The following is a 17,834-nucleotide window of genomic DNA, read 5'->3' as shown; positions in this document are numbered from 1 at the left end:
GGATGGAAACCAGAGTTGCAGCTCAAAACAGTGAAAACGTCTAAGAAGGAATAAAATCCATTTTGAAGTTTTCAATGTAATACAAAACCTTTATGTTTACCGATTTTAAAATTGGCTTCTTATGATAAATCACCAAGATTAATAACAAATTGGTATGACAAGTTGGTACTTATCAATTTTATTTTGTGAAAAACAACTAAACCTGATCAGACTTGGTTCACAGAAATCCACAGTGTAAAGGAAACACAACAGTGCTAGCCAGCTAGCAAATCTAAAAAAAAAAAAAAAAAAAAAAAAGAGTATCTAATGTAGTTTTGTGCTTAAACTGAAAATGTTTGTTGTGATCACCGCAATCACATTTGATTACGTGGAACACACCGGCCAACTCGGAGGGGGGATTACACATGTTTGTATTTCATTATAACTAGATGAAGTAAACTATATCTCAATCAGGCTGAGTTGGCTTTGCCTTTATGAGCTCTAATCACAACCAGGCAAAAATTCATCAGGACAAAGCACTGCTCATGTAAGAACTTCCGATATTCCTGCAGATATTTCGACTTTTAGCTGAAGCAAAAGTTTGACTTTACTGTTTAGTGAGTGAAAATGGAATGGTGGGAAAAAAATTGCAATCAAAATCATAACAGAAGTTGACAGAAATTTCAAAGAATAATAAAAGCCAAATTAATTAAGTACAAGATCCCTCTGGTGCAGAAGTTTGTCAGCAGTTAGAAGTCACAATGTGAAGAAATCGACACTTTCATGAGTGTACTGAACGGTAAACGCATTGTTACAGTATAAAGACACAAAAAGTGTGTCAACCCCACTGGCCAGTGGGCTCACACGATGCCGTGTGGCCAAAACTACTTCTTAGCTACCACAATGTGGGTTTGGGATTTTCTTGTGTTAAATCTCTAGTTTCTTCTTCATGACAAGTTTGTAGAGAATCTGGTAGCCGTCATCCCAAGCATAGAGCAGCTGCTCCAGCGGGTTGTATTTGAGACCGGCGTGAGCTCCGTAACGCTTGGGGAAGTAAACCAGCGGCACGTCGTCATTGCTCACCATGTCGTTGACGTCAAACACGCACTGGACGTGGGAGCGGCCCGGCTGCTCCGAGTTGTAGACCACGTACAGCGTGCCGCAGATGACAAAGGCGGCTTCTGCGTTTTGTCTCGGACAGCTCGTGTCCCACGTCTGCTCCATGCTCAGCGAGCCGGCGTCTATTTTAGCCAGAGAGATGTGCTGCTCATTCTGACGTGTCGAGTAAATGGCCCACAGGCCTTCTTCATCCACAGCCAGGTCTATCACCGTTTCAGGGCTCAGGCTATATACTGGGATGTAGTCCTGGTCTGGGAACACCACGCTATCGGTCACAGATTTGTCCCTCAAGTCATATTTGACCAACGTCAAGTCATCCGCCTGAACGATGAGATAGGCGTGATTATTGTAGACGATGTGTCCCGTCCCCCGCCAGGTGGACGGAAGCTTCAGCTGCCGGGAATTAGACAAGCCCTGCGAACGAGTAAAGTCTTGCACGTTGGAAAATTCGTAGATGGTGTCTTCATCGGTTCCGTTGAAGACAAAGACCTTCCCAGTTGCCCCGCCGGTGTCTCTGGTCCACATTCCCTTGGAACCGCCGACTCTCTTTAAGATTTTCATGGCCTTTATGGTGGAGAGCATGTCGCTGCAGTCTAAGGAACGGAGATACACGATCGCGTCATGGAAGAATTGTCAATTGAACATAACCGCAATATTCCCTTCAAAATACCATGGGATTATTTTCTTAATATTAAACCTAAATATTCATTACCTGTTCAATGGAAAGGATTTTAACTCAATTCAATATTTATCTGGATATATACTTGACCTTGGACACTGCAATTAAAAAAAACCCTCGGCATAATTGTGTAAATATCTGGTCCCGTAAGTTAAGGAACGCGACAGAAAATATTTGTCAGCTAATTCAGTTCCTCACTCCATCTACAAACGGAAGCCGCTTTCTCTGGGCCCAAGCTCATCCGAGTGGAAAAGTGTGCTGTGGTCTGATAATAGATGTGTAATAAATCAACACTGCATGTTGTGCTTGTGCTGAAGCCTATTTGGTGCGGCAGCTGGCTCTCTAGTGATAACCAGTAGTCCACCAGGCTACTTCTTTTTTTTTTTTTTTTTTTCAAATATTTCACATGATTTGTGCCATGTGAAGATGTCTCTTAGTTTTATTCCCCTAAAAACTGGCAGAAGCACAATCTCACCCGTGAGTTTGAAGTATTTGCTCTTCTGCTTCTCCTGCACCTGAGTGACCTGCTGCTCGATCAGCTCGTCGTCCACATCCACGCACGGTTGAGCACCGTTCTGGCTCTCCAAGTAGTCCAGCTCACGCTCCACCCGGTCCACTCGCGTCCCCATGCCGTCCAGGCTCACGCGCAGCGTCTCCTTCTCTTTGTCCAGGTTCTCGAGATGAGAAACCACATGTTGTTTGAGTTCGCGCAGCTCCGAGGCGTAGCGGTTGGCCTGTTCGTGCCATAGGGAGATGCGGTCCTGTAAAATGAAGAACACGCTTCAAAGTATTCCCAGAGAGGAGTATTGATACGGTCATGACGTTTCAGTCAAGAAAAAAAAACACAGCTTTAGCAACCTGAGGTTTTACCTCGGTAGAGGAGGAGGCTTAACAAGTAAAACATAGCGCGAGGAATGTCAAAGCTCAATATTTACATGGATTTTCCACGTTCTAAATTCAAAGTAACATGAACAGCATTTTCAATTTTCCTTGACGCCAAGCTGTTATCCTTTTAGTGGTATAGTGACGATACCATTAAAGGATAACAAGTCTCCAGACCCAAATGGACTTTTTGCATACTTTCCACACAGAATATTGATGGGGTGGTAACAACTTCCTTGATCTGACTGATAAATGATAAATCCTCCTGCAATTCGATCTTGTTCTGCTATTTTAACAATAGAGACAAGATGGATGATCTGTTGCTTTGCATCTTTTTTTAATGTCCTCTCTATGTCAAAAGTGGATGAATGGAACATAAACATCGTGCATCTTTGGACGCGGCGTTTTCCACAGGCGCACATCTGCATTCCATTGCCTTTGCCCTATTTCTGGAAATTTCCTGGTGGAGCACAAGAAGAGAATAGAAGACTCACCTCAATCGCAAGCAGCCGGCGCTCCAAGTAGTCAATCAGGGCCTGGTGCTGTGCGCTGGCCAAGCACAGCGCACTGACGAAGACAACGAGTCCTCTCATTATGTCTGCTCCTGCTCCCGTAGACTGGCGAGTGTGTGGAGGAGCCGGCGGATTCCCAGAGGTGGGCTGGAATGTCCAGCTGAGCGAGATGGGAGGGGCTAAGAACATCTGGTGGAGATGGAAGAGAAAAGACTCTTCCCCTTGTTTCCTTTTTAGCTTCTACCTGATGACAAATGTCGGAAACAAGGGAGCACAAAGTGAAGAACACTGGTCAACAGCAACTTTTTATCCGTGCTTTTCACTTTTATCTGATGTATGATTTACTGTATGTCCCTAAATATATTTTTTACGCTGATTTGACAAATGCCTACCTTTTTTTCTGGGAACCACAGTTTTTTTCCCCGATATTTTAATTTTTTGTTTTTTGAGTTTGGCCCATAATATTTGCACAATATGATTTTACCATTCCAATGTAATTTATTGCAAGGATGTTTCAGAAAAAGGAATGAACCTAACCCTTAATTCCTAAATATGACTATATTACATAATATTGGTACGTAATTATTACATGATTCTTACATGATTATTACACGATTCTTACATGATTATTACAGGATTATTACATTATTATTATTATAATTATGAACAGCTGATGTGCTAGAGAAAAAAAACGAAGACGGACTCAGAATCAGCATAAAGAAAAAATAATCATCTAGAAAATTTGACTTGCATCTCTGATTACAAATTAATCAATTAATCTTAAAACATCCTCTGAAAGTGTGCGTTGTTGCCATGCTGAAATACAAAAGGAAGAAGTGATACATAAAACAAGAGGTACTATTAGATGACTGATCAATTGAGATTCTTCGAATTCCAAAACATTTGTTTGGCAAAAACGCTTCAAATCCACAGGGTCCACCATCCTGTATGTCTTCTTGTGTCTGTGAGCAGCATGACATCAGAGAAGGAGTCTCTTTATGTCATCATTGCCTTTCTGTCCATGATCTTGAAAGTCCCATGTTGCCAAAGTTCAGTCGGAGAATGTATGTATCTATCCTGACATCCTGAGCATTTTGTTCCATTCTGTTGAGGAATCGTGAGTATAATTTGTTCGCTTCCCGCCTTCACCTTACAGGAGATTCACAATTTGAACGTTGTTCGGTTGAAAGACGTGTAGGTTGTTCCTTGCCAGATCACAGTACGTTTAATTAGAGGGCCGCAGTTGTTGGCGTGAGTGGTTAGTCTGGTGTTCTGTAATTATTTCCACCTTCTGCAGTCTTCGAAGATCAAAAAGCGGACAGGAGTAATCGCCTTGTTAGGCCATATTTTTTCCACTTGAATTAAAAAAAGGGACCCGCCGGTGCGCATGCTTTGATTCATGACCATTTTCCAGTAGTCTTCACTTGAATTTGTGTGGCATTCGTTTCATTTTGGCCACTAACTTGCATGACTCATTCCAGTCGAGGCACATGCGAGGATTCGTGGAAAAAAAAATGGTAAAGTAATAAATAGCGTTTAAGATTCGACAAGGCTGAAAATGTTACTTAACTTTAGGCTCTCTTTTCTTGGGCGTTTATGTGCTGATGCACATGTGAGGAGACGTCCTGGAAAAATGGAAAAAGTAATGGACTTTTCCTTGAACCAAAGTTAACTTCACTTTCCTTTGTATGCATGGTAAAAGGAGAAGCATGCTCAAAATTATATGAAAAGTGTGGCACAATTATTTCCGAAGGATCTGACCGCTCATTAATATGAAATAATTCAAATTCATTTTTTATTGGACATGTTGGGCATATACAGTATTACTTAAACAAGAAATGGCGAAGAAATTACTACAAAGTTCAAAATGTAGTCCTGCATGTATGTTTTTCGTTTTAGGTTTTTTTGTTTTAGTTAAATTTGGTCGAAAAACTTTGCCGCACCTACAGCCAGCGAGCAATGGAGAAACGTGTACGTCCAAATTTGAATACAAGTCAATGTCTTTTTTTGACCAATTTGCCTACACGGTCATGTTTCATCCTCAGTGATTGGACAGCACGTTGTGAAAAGTCCCGAAACACGCAAACACATGCAAATCTTTTTTCACTGGCTGCATTGAATGAAAGAAGGCTTTTTGTTACCAAATTAACCAAGATCAACTGTTAGAAGGTATGTTCTTTCTTTTTTGTACTGTTCAGTATGCATATGCTTGTTAAATATTGTATCGGTTTTGTTGATGTTGCTTATGTGGGATGTTTTTATTTAAACAGGCGGAAATAACAAGTAACAAAAGCGACCATACCCAATCGTGTGCAACATGGAGTACACATTTCGAGCCGTAACTCACACCCCTGGGATTATAATCTGGAGAATTGAGGTACTTGTGAAGTTTTCCTTCACATGTTGACCTAACAGTGATGAATACTTTTTACAATGTAATGACGAAAACAGACATCCTCTCTTTGTGAAACAGAAAATGGAGTTTGTTCAAGTCCCTGAGAAGTCATATGGACATTTTTATGAGGGTGACTGCTATGTTGTTCTCTATGTAAGTACAAGCGATAAGCGTCCTCATAGTCTAGCATTTTTGGTGTTGAGATGAGAAAACAAAGTGACTTGACTTGTTCTTTTCTTTTAACTCAATCACTACCAGCCGAGTATTAAAAAAAAAAAAAAAAAAGGATCTTTGACGTCTGTATCCGTCAATGGCAATAAATGAGTTAACATGCGTTTTTTTATTAATTTTTTTTTCATTTATTTTATTTTTTTGCTTTTATCTCCAGACCCAGAAAGTAAAAAGCTCCCTGCAATACGACATCCACTACTGGATCGGCTCACAGTCGTCTCAGGATGAGCAAGGTGCCGCCGCGGTTTACACCGCACAGTTGGATGACTATTTGGGCTCCTCGCCGGTCCAGCACAGAGAAGTTCAAGACCACGAATCCGATGTGTTCAGGGGCTATTTCAAGCAAGGGATAATGTGAGAGAGTGAAAATTTAGGGGTGGAATTTAACCTAGATGATCTCAGTCTTGCCCACAATGTGTCACATACTGCAGCTTCAAGAAAGGCGGAGTTGCATCAGGCATGAGGCACACCGAAATCAACACCTACGACGTACAGAGGCTGCTTCATGTCAAAGGGAGGAAACGGGTGGTGGCCAAGGAGGTGAGCGCGGGATTTCAGCGTGGTTATGTAACAACCGGGGCACAGAGCACCTTGTGTACACACGCTGCCACTGCTCCAACTGGTTTCAGGTGGCGCTGTGCTGGAAGAGTTTCAACCTCGGGGATGTGTTTTTATTGGACATCGGTAAAACCATCATCCAGTGGAATGGACCGAAGAGCAACAAACAGGAAAGACTTAAAGTAAGATTATTGTGAGCACGTGACCATGGCACGCCTCCATGTGAACTGTCTCAAATTGAAATTTTCCATCTTGAGCATTCATGTGCTTCTCCACCGCTGCTCATTTGGGTACTTAGTTTGTATTAATCTTTCTGAATACGTGTATAAAGATTCTTGAAAATTGGCTGTTGGTACACAATTTAGTAGTGGTGACTAGATTATTGCATAACTATTAATATGTGAATGTCAAGTAAAAGTAAAAATTAATTTCTGCAAAAATACATAAATTAGATGAATACTATTTACAAAGTACTTTAAAGGTAACGTCAACCCAAATATTGTCTTAACAAAAATCTGTTCTATGGAGTCCAAACACGGCATACGCAGTAAAGTCCCCCCAGTTTTTTCTACATCTCAAGGGACGGCCATTTTGCTACTTCCTGTCAACTGAAAATGACATCGCAGTTACTCAGGGCTCAACGAACGACCAGTCATGGCTCAGCTTCAGAAAAAAGGTGAGCCGTGATTGGTCATTACCTGTGATGTCATTTTCAGCCGATAGTGACAAAATGGCCGTCGCCTGAGGGTGGATTTTGCTGCTTTACTCGTATTCCATGAATGCAATAATAATCAGAATGTCGTGTTGAGACTAGTGAAGGCGCATAGAGCATTTTATTGCAAAGACTTTTTTTTTTGGAGTTGACTTCCCCTTTAATTGCACAATTATCTATGAGCACTTAGAACGAGCCACATTTTTACACAAAGAACAAATAGTACACAGAGGTATTAACTCAAATGTTCACATTTTTCATTCTTAGGACAAGTTTTTGTTCTGCATGAGAAGATGAAAATTTCTTTTTTGACCCTCAGAGTATGCTGTTGGCCAAAGACATCCGAGACAGAGAGCGAGGAGGTCGGGCAGAGATCAAGGTGGTCGAGGGTGATGAGGAGGACAACTCCCCTGACATCATGGAGATGCTGATCGGCGTTCTTGGGGAGAGGCACGTCCATCTGGCAGACGGACCTTCTGATGAAGCCGCTAATATGGAACAAATGGGGAAACTCACTCTTTACCAGTAAGCTCTCCCTTCACCCCCCAGAGCGATGCTATTCTTCTAGTTTGTGTAAGGATTCCTCTGTGTGCACTTTTTCCAGTGTGTCAGATGCTAAAGGGCAGATGAAGGTCGTAGAGGTTGCTCGCAGACCTCTGGTTCAGGAACTGCTCAACAATAATGTGAGTTGCTTTCTTTGACTTTAAAGGGCAGTAGAATGTGAAGGAGGCGAGAATTCAGACCACCAAGTATTCAAACGAACAAGAGTCCTGTAATATTTCAGTTTTTAATCCTTAAAATTGATGAATTAAAATGTATTTAAAATTTTTGTATACGTTTTTTGTTTTGAATTAACACTTTTGAAATTACATTTCTTTTAATTAATCTTACAAAATACAGTATTTGGTTGCATATTATCAATCATAATACCAATTTAAAAAAGAAAATTTGTATATTATTCTGCAATGCAGTGAATCTCTCTGACTCCCTCTAGTGGTGCGTGCGAGAAATACTGTTTGATGTAAATTAAAAAAAAAAAAAAAAGTACATTTTTTTACATGTATTTTATTACTTTTATGTGCAACACATTGTAATTGAATAACAAAGCGCAAGCGTTTTTTAAATTTAATTTTATCATCAGTGTTGATTTTACAATTTCTTACAGTATACTTTTAAATGATAAAACCAGCCTCATTTGATGCCCGCCTAGGCCTGCTACTATATTTTAATGTTGATCATGATGGTAGTTGAGGTAGTAAACGAAGAGCCATTGGTCAAATGTATACAGGACTGCTACATCCTGGATCACGGTGGCTCAAAAGTGTTTGTATGGAAAGGGAAGAAGGCAAATAAATCTGAGAGGCAGATGGCCATTGCGAGAGCTTTGGTGAGTGACACACATCCATCCATCTTTCTGTTATTGTTGTTGTTAGTCACGTCCTCTCACGATGTAATTGACTACATAGGAATTTATCAAGGCGAAAAATTATCCCGGCACGACAAACGTGGAGGTAATGAGTGACGGCGCCGAGTCGGCTCTGTTCAAGCAGCTGTTCCAGACGTGGACAGTGAAGGACCAAACTCAAGGCCTGGGCAGAGTGCACACGAAGGGGAAAGTTGGTATGTGACATGATCTGAAACACAAGTACTGTAAAAGAATTATTGCACAATTAGTGACTCGTTTTCTTTTTAGCGACTGTCACACAGGAGAAATTTGATATCTCTCTGATGCACGAGATGCCAGAGATTGCCGCACAAGAGAGGATGGTGGACGATGGCACAGGTCAAGTGGAGGTTTGTGGAAAATGTGTGCCGCCTAAAACACGAGCAGGCGATTTTTACGTCACGTTAATGCAAATGTCCTGAAGATAAGTTTTCTTTTTTGGGTGTCGTAAACTAGCGTGAATTGATTGCCTGTAAGGAAGAATGCATTTGGGCCGTCAGAGCTTGTGATGCTTGAATGTCACACAACAACAGACATTCCATTTAATATGTTAATTCAGATACGATCTATTTTTACAGAAATTGGTGCAAAAATGCAGTACAATAGATTTTATCAGCTGGACGATACCATAAAATTTTTTTGTTTACTATAGACCTCCCAATTTTTTTTTTTTTTGTAAATAATATTTTTTTATTATTATTTATCATTTATTATTTATTCATCATTCCTTGCCTAATAGCATTGGCATGTAGGTTGTGACAGTAAAAAAAAAAAAAAATATATATATATATATTCAAAAATTCAGTTTGAGGACCTACAAATAAGAAGATTATCAAATGACTACAATTGCATTTAGGTTTGGAGAATTGAAAATCTGGAGCTGGTGCCCGTGGACCCTCAACGTCATGGCTACTTCTATGGCGGAGACTGTTACTTGATTCTTTACTCTTACCTGGTGAACAACAAGCAGAGCTTCTTGCTCTACATATGGCAGGTGCAGCTCCGACGCTAACACGTCTGTCGTCCTGCCTCGTCATTGGTCGAACCAAGCTCAAATCATCAAGCGCTTTTTTTTTTAAGGGTCGCCATGCCACACAGGATGAGCTGGCAGCGTCTGCGCTTCACGCCATCGATATGGACCACATGTACGGTGGCGCGCCTGTTCAAGTGAGAGTGACCATGGGCAAAGAACCGAAACACTTTTTGGCCATTTTCAAAGGCAAAATGGTCATCTTTGAGGTATGATTGTCAATCAAATCGCAGTGGGCTTTTTTTTTTTAGATCTGTATGTAATCCCTCTTGTGTGTCAGGGGGGCTCGTCTAGAAAAGGACTTTCTGACCCGGACCCACCAGTGCGGCTGTTCCAGGTTCACGGCTATGAGCCGGCCAATACGAAAGCCATTGAAGTTCCAGCACTTGCCTCGTCTCTCAACTCCAACGACGTGTTTATGCTCAAAAGTCAGAGTGGAATGTATCTGTGGTGTGGAAAGGTACAGAGCAGGCCCTTCAACGTAACGACGGTGTCATTAGAAAGCCAATGACGTCTGGTGGTTTTAGGGAGCAAGCGGAGATGAGAGGGACATGGCGAAGGAGATCAGCTCCGTGATTGGATACAACTCGCAGGGCCTCCATGGTCAGATTGTTGCAGAGGGTCTTGAGCCTTTTGAATTCTGGGAGATGCTGGGAGGCCAGACTCCCTATGCCAATGACAAGAGGTAAATGTGGATTTGACGGATAGCGTTTGTCCGTGTCTGTGTGTGTTTTTTTTGCTCCTCATTTGTCATTTTATCCAAGAGTATATGTGTCCGTTTGGCTGTGTTTTTGTTTGTGTGTAAGTTTATCCCTTTGGTTCTCCGCGTGTGTGAGACTGTGTGTGTCCTTGTGTTAGTGTCTGTTAGTCACAGTGTGTTCTTATGTGTAAGTGTGTGTGTGTGTGTTTGTCGCTTTGACATTATGTGTTTGTGAGTCCCCATTTGTCCAACAAGTGTGTATGTCCCCATTTGACACCATGTTTATCAGATCGTCCTTTTGTCCCTTTATCTGTGTGTGTACTCATGTGTCCATTTGTCCCTTCGTTTATATGCATATAGAATAGAATAGAATTGAAATCCCTTTATTGTCATTGTACTCAAGTGTGCAACGAGATTAGAGGCAACGAGATTAGAGTGTTAGATATGTGTCTGCTTGGTTGTGTTGTTTGTGTCGGTTTATCGTTTTGTCCATTGTATATGCATGTATGTGTTTGTGTTTGTTGTTCTTGTGTTCTTGAATGTGTCCGTGTGTGTGTTTTGACATTGTGCGTGTCTTTGTCCATCTCCCTGTGATTGTATATTTCCTCGTCTGCATGTGTTTGTGTGTCTGTTTGTATGTACCTATGTGTGTGTGTACATGTGTGTGTGTGTATGTCCGTCCGGCCGATGTCCCTGAATGTATGTGCGTATATGTGTGTCGTTAAATGTGTCTAAAATGGTATCATTGTGTGTCTATTTGTCGTTTTGTCCACGCCCCGTATACCTATGTGCATTTGTGTGTGTGTGTGTGTCCGTGTGTCCATAGGCTGCAGCAGACCGTTTTGGACCACGAGCCACGGCTGTTTGAATGCTCCAACAAATCGGGACGTTTCATCGTGACAGAGGTGACCCAGTTCACTCAGGACGACCTCAATGAAGATGACGTCATGCTACTGGACACATGGGACCAGGTAGGAAAACGGCAAGCATACCAAATAGTGAACACACAATTTGTCGTAATATACAGATTACCGTAATGCTCATTCTGCCGTTTTAGGTGTTTCTGTGGATCGGTAAAGAGGCCAACCGAGTAGAACGCAAAGAGGCAGTAGTGACCAGCCAGGAGTACCTGCGCACACACCCGGGTGGCAGAGATCTTGACACCCCTATCCTCCTGATCAAGCAAGGCTTTGAGCCGCCCACCTTCACTGGCTGGTTCACTGCTTGGGACCCTTACAAATGGAGTGTAAGCGGGTTTTTCAATAAAACATGAATTGTTGTTGTTCCAAAAAAACACTAATACTGCATTTTGAAAGGCATGAACCGATCTTTAATCTGTTAACTCATTCACTACCCAAAAAATGGATCTTTGACGTCTTTAGCCGTCAATGGCACTAAACGAATCAATAATGATAGCTGTAGTTTGCAGGTGGACTGTAAATGGTATAGAATGTTTGACATGACAGAAATCATGAGCTTTGGCGAGTAAACCTAACGACGTAGCATGTTTTTTATTGTCTGGCAGGAGGGGAAGAGCTATGAGGAACTAAAAAAGGAGCTGGGAAACCTAGTGAGCCCTGTTGATGTTTTCAACGTACGTATTTACACTTACACACAGAGGCATGATAGGAAAAATTCATCAGCAGCATTGTTTGACGGCTGCGATTTTCTAGGTTTACAGCAGTGTGGAAAATGACGCAAGCTTTCAGTGTTTTCCTGCCGAGGTTTTAGTCAAAAAGCTCGTCAGCGAGTTGCCGAGGAACGTGGACCCCACTCAGAAAGAGGTACTTCACGTCGTTATTGAGTTTATTTACAGGTTGGCTCTAATCTTTATTAATCTTATTCTAATTTTTTATTTTTATTGACTGCTTTCCAGAGATACCTCACCGACTCGGATTTCTGCCACATTTTTGGAATCACCAAAGATGAATTTGCAAGCCTGCCAAAATGGAAACAACTCAACTTGAAAAAAGAAAAGGGGCTCTTTTGACACAGAGTTCTTCATTTCACTTCTCAACAATCGACTACCGAGTAGCTTGTAATGAAACACAATTGGTATTGTAAATTGTGATTTGTTTTTTTACATCAGTAGTTTCATATTCCAAACATTTTATGGGCTCGAAATTGTGATGGCAGAGGTTAATTGTAGTTTGCTACTTGTGGGACAAATGTTACAGCATGACCAGCTAAAACATTTGAGTTAAAAAAAAGTTTTGTTGGGTTTTTAGAATTTGATTTACAGAATCCAAACATGTGGTTTTGTCGTAAGCAAGAATGCATATGCCCTTCTGTTTTTTTGCGTATTTTGGTGGCAATTGAAATTAATATGTAACAAAAATCCAAAGCAAAGCAGCTTGAAGTAATTTTATTCCAAATTTTCTGTTCAGTATCTGTCATGTACTCGTACAGTAAACATTTACTTCAGGATTCAAAACGATTCAGATGCAAACATTTGACTATAAGAATCTCTTTTTTTTTTTTGCATTTTCCAATGAAAGCCTAAAAAGAAAATGACAGCTGTAAGTTAACATGTTGAGGGAAAAGATTTAAAAGTCTAAAACATAATGACATGAACTAAGAGTATGCACTCCTGCAATAACACAACGCCAGCGATTCTACGGCAGACGGCATCAAAAACAGTCATCAAGAGTTTTGTGAGGCTCATCAAGTAATCGGACAAAAACAATCATGTTGACCGACTGAGTAAGAGTATATGAAATCATAAGAAATATTCACATGACAGTGTCATGGTAGTGCGGTAAAAATAATCACAAAGTTTTCTTTAAAACATAATGAATTGCCATGTTAAGTGCAAAACGATATCAAATGTATGTGCCATGTGGGACAAAAAAAAATGACAAAGATATTGCGATCAACAGCTCCCAAAGGCTGAAAAAAAAAAAAAAAAAAGTTTACAGCAGACATGAAAAAAAAAAAACTGCAAATGTGCAACCACAGTCTTCCCATGCAGACAGAAAGGACTTCCTTTCCCTCGCTGACATATCGACTCTAAAGGGAATGTTTTCAAAGCGCAACCTTGTGAAAAGTGCAAATGCGGCCAATTTCCCCTAAATCCTCAAAAAACATTACAAAAGACAAAAAACTGTTGAAGACAGTCAGGCAGCGAATAGTCGTTCCCTTACTTTTTAGGACAATTATAATAATGACCTTACAAAAACTGTCACCAGATAGAAAAATCTCGGATTAACCTCCCAAAAACGTAAACCCGACCAACACCCACAATGATGACCTATCAGACAAATCGGTGTACTTACGGGACTCAGTCGAGTTCTATAGTATACAAATAAACTTTCATTTCTTGTTCAGGCAGCAGCTAACAAACATTTTCTTGAAAGAGTATAAAAAAAAAAAAAGACACGTAGCAAAGATATGATTGGAACAAAGATAAGTATCCGCTTGTGAACCATCTGAGACTGGTAGCTTTGAAAAACGGCGTGTGGTTTCGAGCCAAATTAAGACACAACGCAGCTATCACCGTTTTGGGGCTCCTGCGAGTCGACGCAGTCTTTGCTTGGCGAGTCATGAGGCAGCTCCGAATGGACGTCATCCTGCTCGGGAGTCTCCGCTGACGCGTCCTCGTACGTACTCGCCGTGTCCGAGTCGCTCTTGTCCGGCGATGGGTCTCGTCCGCTTTCGTAAGGCCTCCGGTGCACCCCGTCCTCACGGAGCTGGTTGCCAAGTGCGAGGGAGGGGGAGCTGTTGGCCACCCACTTCACTTTGGTCACAATGCTCCCCTCCTCGCTCTTAGACGCAGCAGTCGCTTCGCTGGCAAAAGTAGATTGTGGGGATTCCTTGGCGGGATCGTTCATTTGACGTCCTTGTCTCTTTCCGTCCGCTTCACTTTCATTTGGTTCCTCCGGTACATGGACGCGGCTTTTTTGTTCCTGTGAAGAGAAAGTAAAATGTCCAGTTACAGTCACATAGAATTCACTTTTTTTTTTTTTTTCATACATTTGTGTTGTGTTTTTTTTTAGTGTTTGTGTTAAACAATCGTCGCGTGTGTAAAGTTTGCTTTTCAAGTGTCACATGACCTCTTTTAAGGTCTCCACTTCCTGCATTAGCGAGTGCACCAAACGTTCCAGTTTCCGCTTGGCATCCCGCTCTTGCTCCAACTCCTGAGAGCAGCGACAAGTTTTTTTTTGTCACAAAGCCAAGTCTTCACCAAACGACCACATGCTAGCGCCACGTACCGCATTAGCCTGCCCGGCCTCCCTTTGGGTCTCGGCCAGCAGCTCCTCCACACCCTCCAGCGTGTCCTGCAGGACGTCCACCTGGAACAACAGAGCCTCGCGCTCCACCTCCAGCCCACGCAGCTCGTGCACCGCCTCGTCGTAGCTGGCCTGCAGCTCCAGCTACACGACAGACACGGTAACAAAGTCAGCGTGGGTTGAAGTCACGTGGCAGCGTGTGGGTGCGAATGTGCGCTTAACAAGCTCTCAAGAAGACGCCTCATGAGAACAGAATGGAAATGAGTGTAATGAGAGTGTCCTATTATATTTATGACAAAGAAATAGTCACCAATTCTGGGAGTCCCATTGAGAGGTCCTGGTCCGATTGCTGAAAGAAAACATAAGTAAATTCATTCAAATATATGCAAATGACATGAATCTGACAAATTCCACAAAGTGCACCCAAAAAGAGGCTCTAATAGTTACGTTCAAGGAACTGGCTAAGAAATTAACGTGCACAAATTCCATGAAAGGCAGCACATATACCACTATTACTACAACTAAAGCTTTAATTAAATTGTTTTTAAATTTTGTATTTTACGATTTTTATTACTCTGCAACACAATGAATGTCATGAAGCGTTGACAAATATTACACACTTGCACAAACAAATGAGATCCAATAAAAGTGTATCCCCAAAACAATTTTCTAATGTAGAATATGCGCATTGGTTCAATAGAGCTTGAGAAACACGCCATTAGGCTGAAAATTTGATCCCAATTAAATCACCAACCAGGTTATATACACGAGGCGCGTCGAAAAAGTTTCAGAACTGGTGTCCTAAAAAATATATTTAAAAAAATAATGATAAATCCCCTTCAAAGTAATTTCATTGGAGTCTAACACACATTCCCAGCCTTGTCTGCCATGCGCTCTGTACTCCTGTTAAGATTCAGGTCATGTAACCTTGAGTTTGCTCCAGCATCTTTCACCCAGGAACTGTCAGATGCTCGAGGCACTGCGCGCAATTAGTCTTGCTTCTTCTTCCACACTAAACCAAAGCTAACACCTGCGGATCTTTTGTAAAAGTGCTGACTAATCACTTGCATTTCAAGTGAAAAGACATAGTTTGGGTCTAAATTTACCATTGAGTTACCAAGGTGCCGAAACTTTTCTGAGACAATTCGTACAGCACTGTCCTGACAAATTCCAGATGAGTGACGCTTCTTTTTATCGTGCCAGAGAGATTCATGTTGCCAACCATGGAACTGTGGCTCCTTACCTGGCTGTCAGGCCTCCTCTTCAAGGTTCCTGGTCGGCTGTCGCTTCGTGTCAGACGCCTGGATGAGTTCTCAGCCTGGTGTGCGCGCACACACGCACACGCACGCACACACAGCTCTTTACAACAACACGGCTAGCTGGTATGAGGAAGTAGGTTGAAACCGATGTTCTCGCTCTCGGAAGACGACATTTACAGCTACGATGATGGTCAATTTCTCGCTTTATTACTATTTAAGTATTTCAAGGAATCAAAAGAAACATTCGAATTGCATTCTAAAGCAAAACAATAACAACAAAAAGCCGCTTACTCGTTCTCACCGCTCACCTCCTTTATGATGCTACGGAGTGATTCATCTTCACTACGTGAGAACGTCCGCTTCTTTGGAGACCCATTGTTGTCCAGAGTGACAGAAAGCATTTTTGTTTTGGGGGTACCGTTTTATACGAGTGGTGTTTATGTAAGACAGACACCTTGGAGCTCAAGCGGTACGTGCTACTCCTACGTAACAGAAAGAGACAGTCTGTGGGGCTGCAAAGAAATGCCAATACAATGACAAAGCCCAGCCCAGTTAAATACGGAGAGCCACAAGGGACAAAAGTGCCTCAAAATGACGCCCACAAACCTCCAGGCTTTTCAAATGATTTATTTAAACTATATAATCTGATTAAAGTTAGGTCAAATTATGGTATTGTTTAGTACCCTGTAATTATAATGACTGCACCGAACACTCGGCATAAAGATGGTGCGTATTAAACTTCAGAAGTCACGTGGTGGGCCACTGGGCCCGTACAAACACCCCAAATTTTTCATAGCTGACCCAAGACACACTTTTAAACTTTTTTAAAGATATAACAGCTCACAAAATTATTTAAAAAAAATCACGAACAGGATACTGAAATTCAGATAATGGGAGTGTTAATCAGGCCCCAATTGGCACCTTGTGGTTGAAGCCACAGGGCAGCCATCTTACATTGTCACTGTTACTGACAACTTCTCGTATTTTTTATTTATTTTTTTCAGTTATAAAACACTTATCAGATTGTGTTTTATGACAGAATCCCTGTTTGGAGTAATGAGAGCTTCTTAAAGAACAAACTTTACTTTTTCCATCGACCATTCAGAGTATCGTGAATTGTGACCTACAGACATGATGCAAACATTTCGCAACAAATATTTTCCTGATGGCCTTTGCTTTCACTTCATTTTCGCAATTATGACTACATAATGTAGACACTCAGAGATAGACCAAATAGCATTTTCTTTCCCTGTCAGTTATGGACCCTTAGATTCGGCATTCCTCCCATATTGTAAAAAAAATGCACATTAGGTTCACTGAAGCCATAGGTGCTTAGAGAATATTCAAATAAAAAAGTAAATGACAGCTGAATTTTTCAATGCCTTCTATTTTGTCATTTCTAATCAGCCATAAATCCTAGTGACAATTGTGCATTTTTTATACTTGTTTTCCAGCAAACTACTTGCAGTGTGGCACCTCGGTTGGAAGCATGTTCTTCTTTCTGCCAGATGCCTACATTAGGTGCACACCTACACACAGTGACTTCACTCCCGGCTTCAGACTTATCATTCGCATTCCAATAAATGCAGATTGTAAGGTTGTCTTATATTCCAGGGGAAATATGAAAATTCTATTTAATTACAGGGAGTGCCGTTTTGCATGATTTGCTCTGTTGCTCCTTTTTGTGAAGCCGTTCGGTAACACGAGTGGCAAGTGTCACATAATACGAGTTTTCTGCAAGTACGTTAATAGTTAAGCATAAAAGCAAGTGAATTCCCTGTCAAATAATGAATCGCGTGAAGGTAAACAACAATTCAACATAAATGTATGTTTCTTTCTTTTTCACCAGCAGATGTCACTAGTGGGTCAATGATGCCACATGCACTAAAGGCTAAAAACTGGTAAGTCTGTACTGTACAGTACATTAGAGGCATCTTCCTCATATATAGCAACTTTTAGTTTTATGCTCCAGTACAGTGCACATTTGAAACCAATCCTGACATTTCCTGCACGTATTGGGCTCCTGTGTTTAATTATCCATACAGTTCATGAGGCTGAATGGGAAATCAAATAAGTAAAATAATTGACCCTTTGATGTATTTGAA

The 17,834-nt window shown here is 41.3% G+C and overlaps 3 protein-coding genes across 3 annotated transcripts; 1 reads left to right on the top strand and 2 right to left on the bottom strand.

Moving 5' to 3' along the window:
- Window positions 1-314: 314 nt before the first annotated feature.
- On the bottom strand, window positions 315-3,360 carry olfml3b (olfactomedin-like 3b). Its single transcript, XM_088309564.1, has 3 exons — window positions 3,154-3,360; window positions 2,253-2,538; window positions 315-1,691 (listed from the first exon to the last, which is right to left on the bottom strand). The coding sequence occupies exons 1-3, from the start codon at window positions 3,358-3,360 to the stop codon at window positions 907-909; spliced, it is 1,278 nt and encodes a 425-aa protein (XP_088165690.1). The 3' UTR covers window positions 315-906.
- Window positions 3,361-5,488: 2,128 nt separating this feature from the next.
- On the top strand, window positions 5,489-12,351 carry avil (advillin). The gene is made up of 19 exons (XM_088308630.1): window positions 5,489-5,548; window positions 5,645-5,719; window positions 5,955-6,151; window positions 6,229-6,337; window positions 6,427-6,537; window positions 7,387-7,592; window positions 7,672-7,750; window positions 8,356-8,454; window positions 8,534-8,687; window positions 8,761-8,861; window positions 9,368-9,505; window positions 9,592-9,750; window positions 9,822-10,001; window positions 10,069-10,226; window positions 11,068-11,212; window positions 11,299-11,487; window positions 11,767-11,835; window positions 11,915-12,025; window positions 12,118-12,351. The coding sequence occupies exons 1-19, from the start codon at window positions 5,489-5,491 to the stop codon at window positions 12,229-12,231; spliced, it is 2,454 nt and encodes an 817-aa protein (XP_088164756.1). The 3' UTR covers window positions 12,232-12,351.
- Window positions 12,352-12,590: 239 nt separating this feature from the next.
- On the bottom strand, window positions 12,591-17,718 carry LOC148327192 (uncharacterized). The gene is made up of 6 exons (XM_088308317.1): window positions 16,038-17,718; window positions 15,714-15,788; window positions 14,781-14,819; window positions 14,453-14,614; window positions 14,294-14,377; window positions 12,591-14,146 (listed from the first exon to the last, which is right to left on the bottom strand). Exons 1-6 carry the CDS (start codon window positions 16,128-16,130, stop codon window positions 13,715-13,717), a joined length of 885 nt encoding a protein of 294 aa, XP_088164443.1. The 5' UTR covers window positions 16,131-17,718; the 3' UTR covers window positions 12,591-13,714.
- Between the last annotated feature and the right edge of the window lie 116 nt (window positions 17,719-17,834).

The sequence above is a fragment of the Idiotropiscis lumnitzeri genome, chromosome 11 (genome assembly GCF_059441095.1).
Source record: "Idiotropiscis lumnitzeri isolate Australia: NSW breed Sydney's pygmy pipehorse chromosome 11, RoL_Ilum_1.0, whole genome shotgun sequence".
Taxonomy (NCBI): domain Eukaryota; kingdom Metazoa; phylum Chordata; class Actinopteri; order Syngnathiformes; family Syngnathidae; genus Idiotropiscis; species Idiotropiscis lumnitzeri.
This window is presented reverse-complemented; position numbering and strand designations above follow the sequence as displayed.

Excerpts from the sequence above, each read along its gene's own strand:
- olfml3b (XM_088309564.1), bottom strand. The coding sequence starts at position 3,360 with ATGTTCTTAGCCCCTCCCATCTCGCTCAGCTGGACATTCCAGCCCACC. Across the intron at positions 2,539-3,153 it reads GCCGGCTGCTTGCGATTGAG|GACCGCATCTCCCTATGGCA; the intron begins GTGAGTCTTCTA and ends TTCATTTTACAG. Across the intron at positions 1,692-2,252 it reads CAAATACTTCAAACTCACGG|ACTGCAGCGACATGCTCTCC; the intron begins GTGAGATTGTGC and ends TCCGTTCCTTAG.
- avil (XM_088308630.1), top strand. The coding sequence starts at position 5,489 with ATGGAGTACACATTTCGAGCCGTAACTCACACCCCTGGGATTATAATC. Across the intron at positions 5,720-5,954 it reads ACTGCTATGTTGTTCTCTAT|ACCCAGAAAGTAAAAAGCTC; the intron begins GTAAGTACAAGC and ends TTTTATCTCCAG. Across the intron at positions 10,002-10,068 it reads TGTATCTGTGGTGTGGAAAG|GGAGCAAGCGGAGATGAGAG; the intron begins GTACAGAGCAGG and ends TGGTGGTTTTAG.
- LOC148327192 (XM_088308317.1), bottom strand. The coding sequence starts at position 16,130 with ATGCTTTCTGTCACTCTGGACAACAATGGGTCTCCAAAGAAGCGGACG. Across the intron at positions 14,820-15,713 it reads AGAGGAGGCCTGACAGCCAG|CAATCGGACCAGGACCTCTC; the intron begins GTAAGGAGCCAC and ends GTTTTCTTTCAG. Across the intron at positions 14,615-14,780 it reads CAATGGGACTCCCAGAATTG|CTGGAGCTGCAGGCCAGCTA; the intron begins GTGACTATTTCT and ends TCTGTCGTGTAG.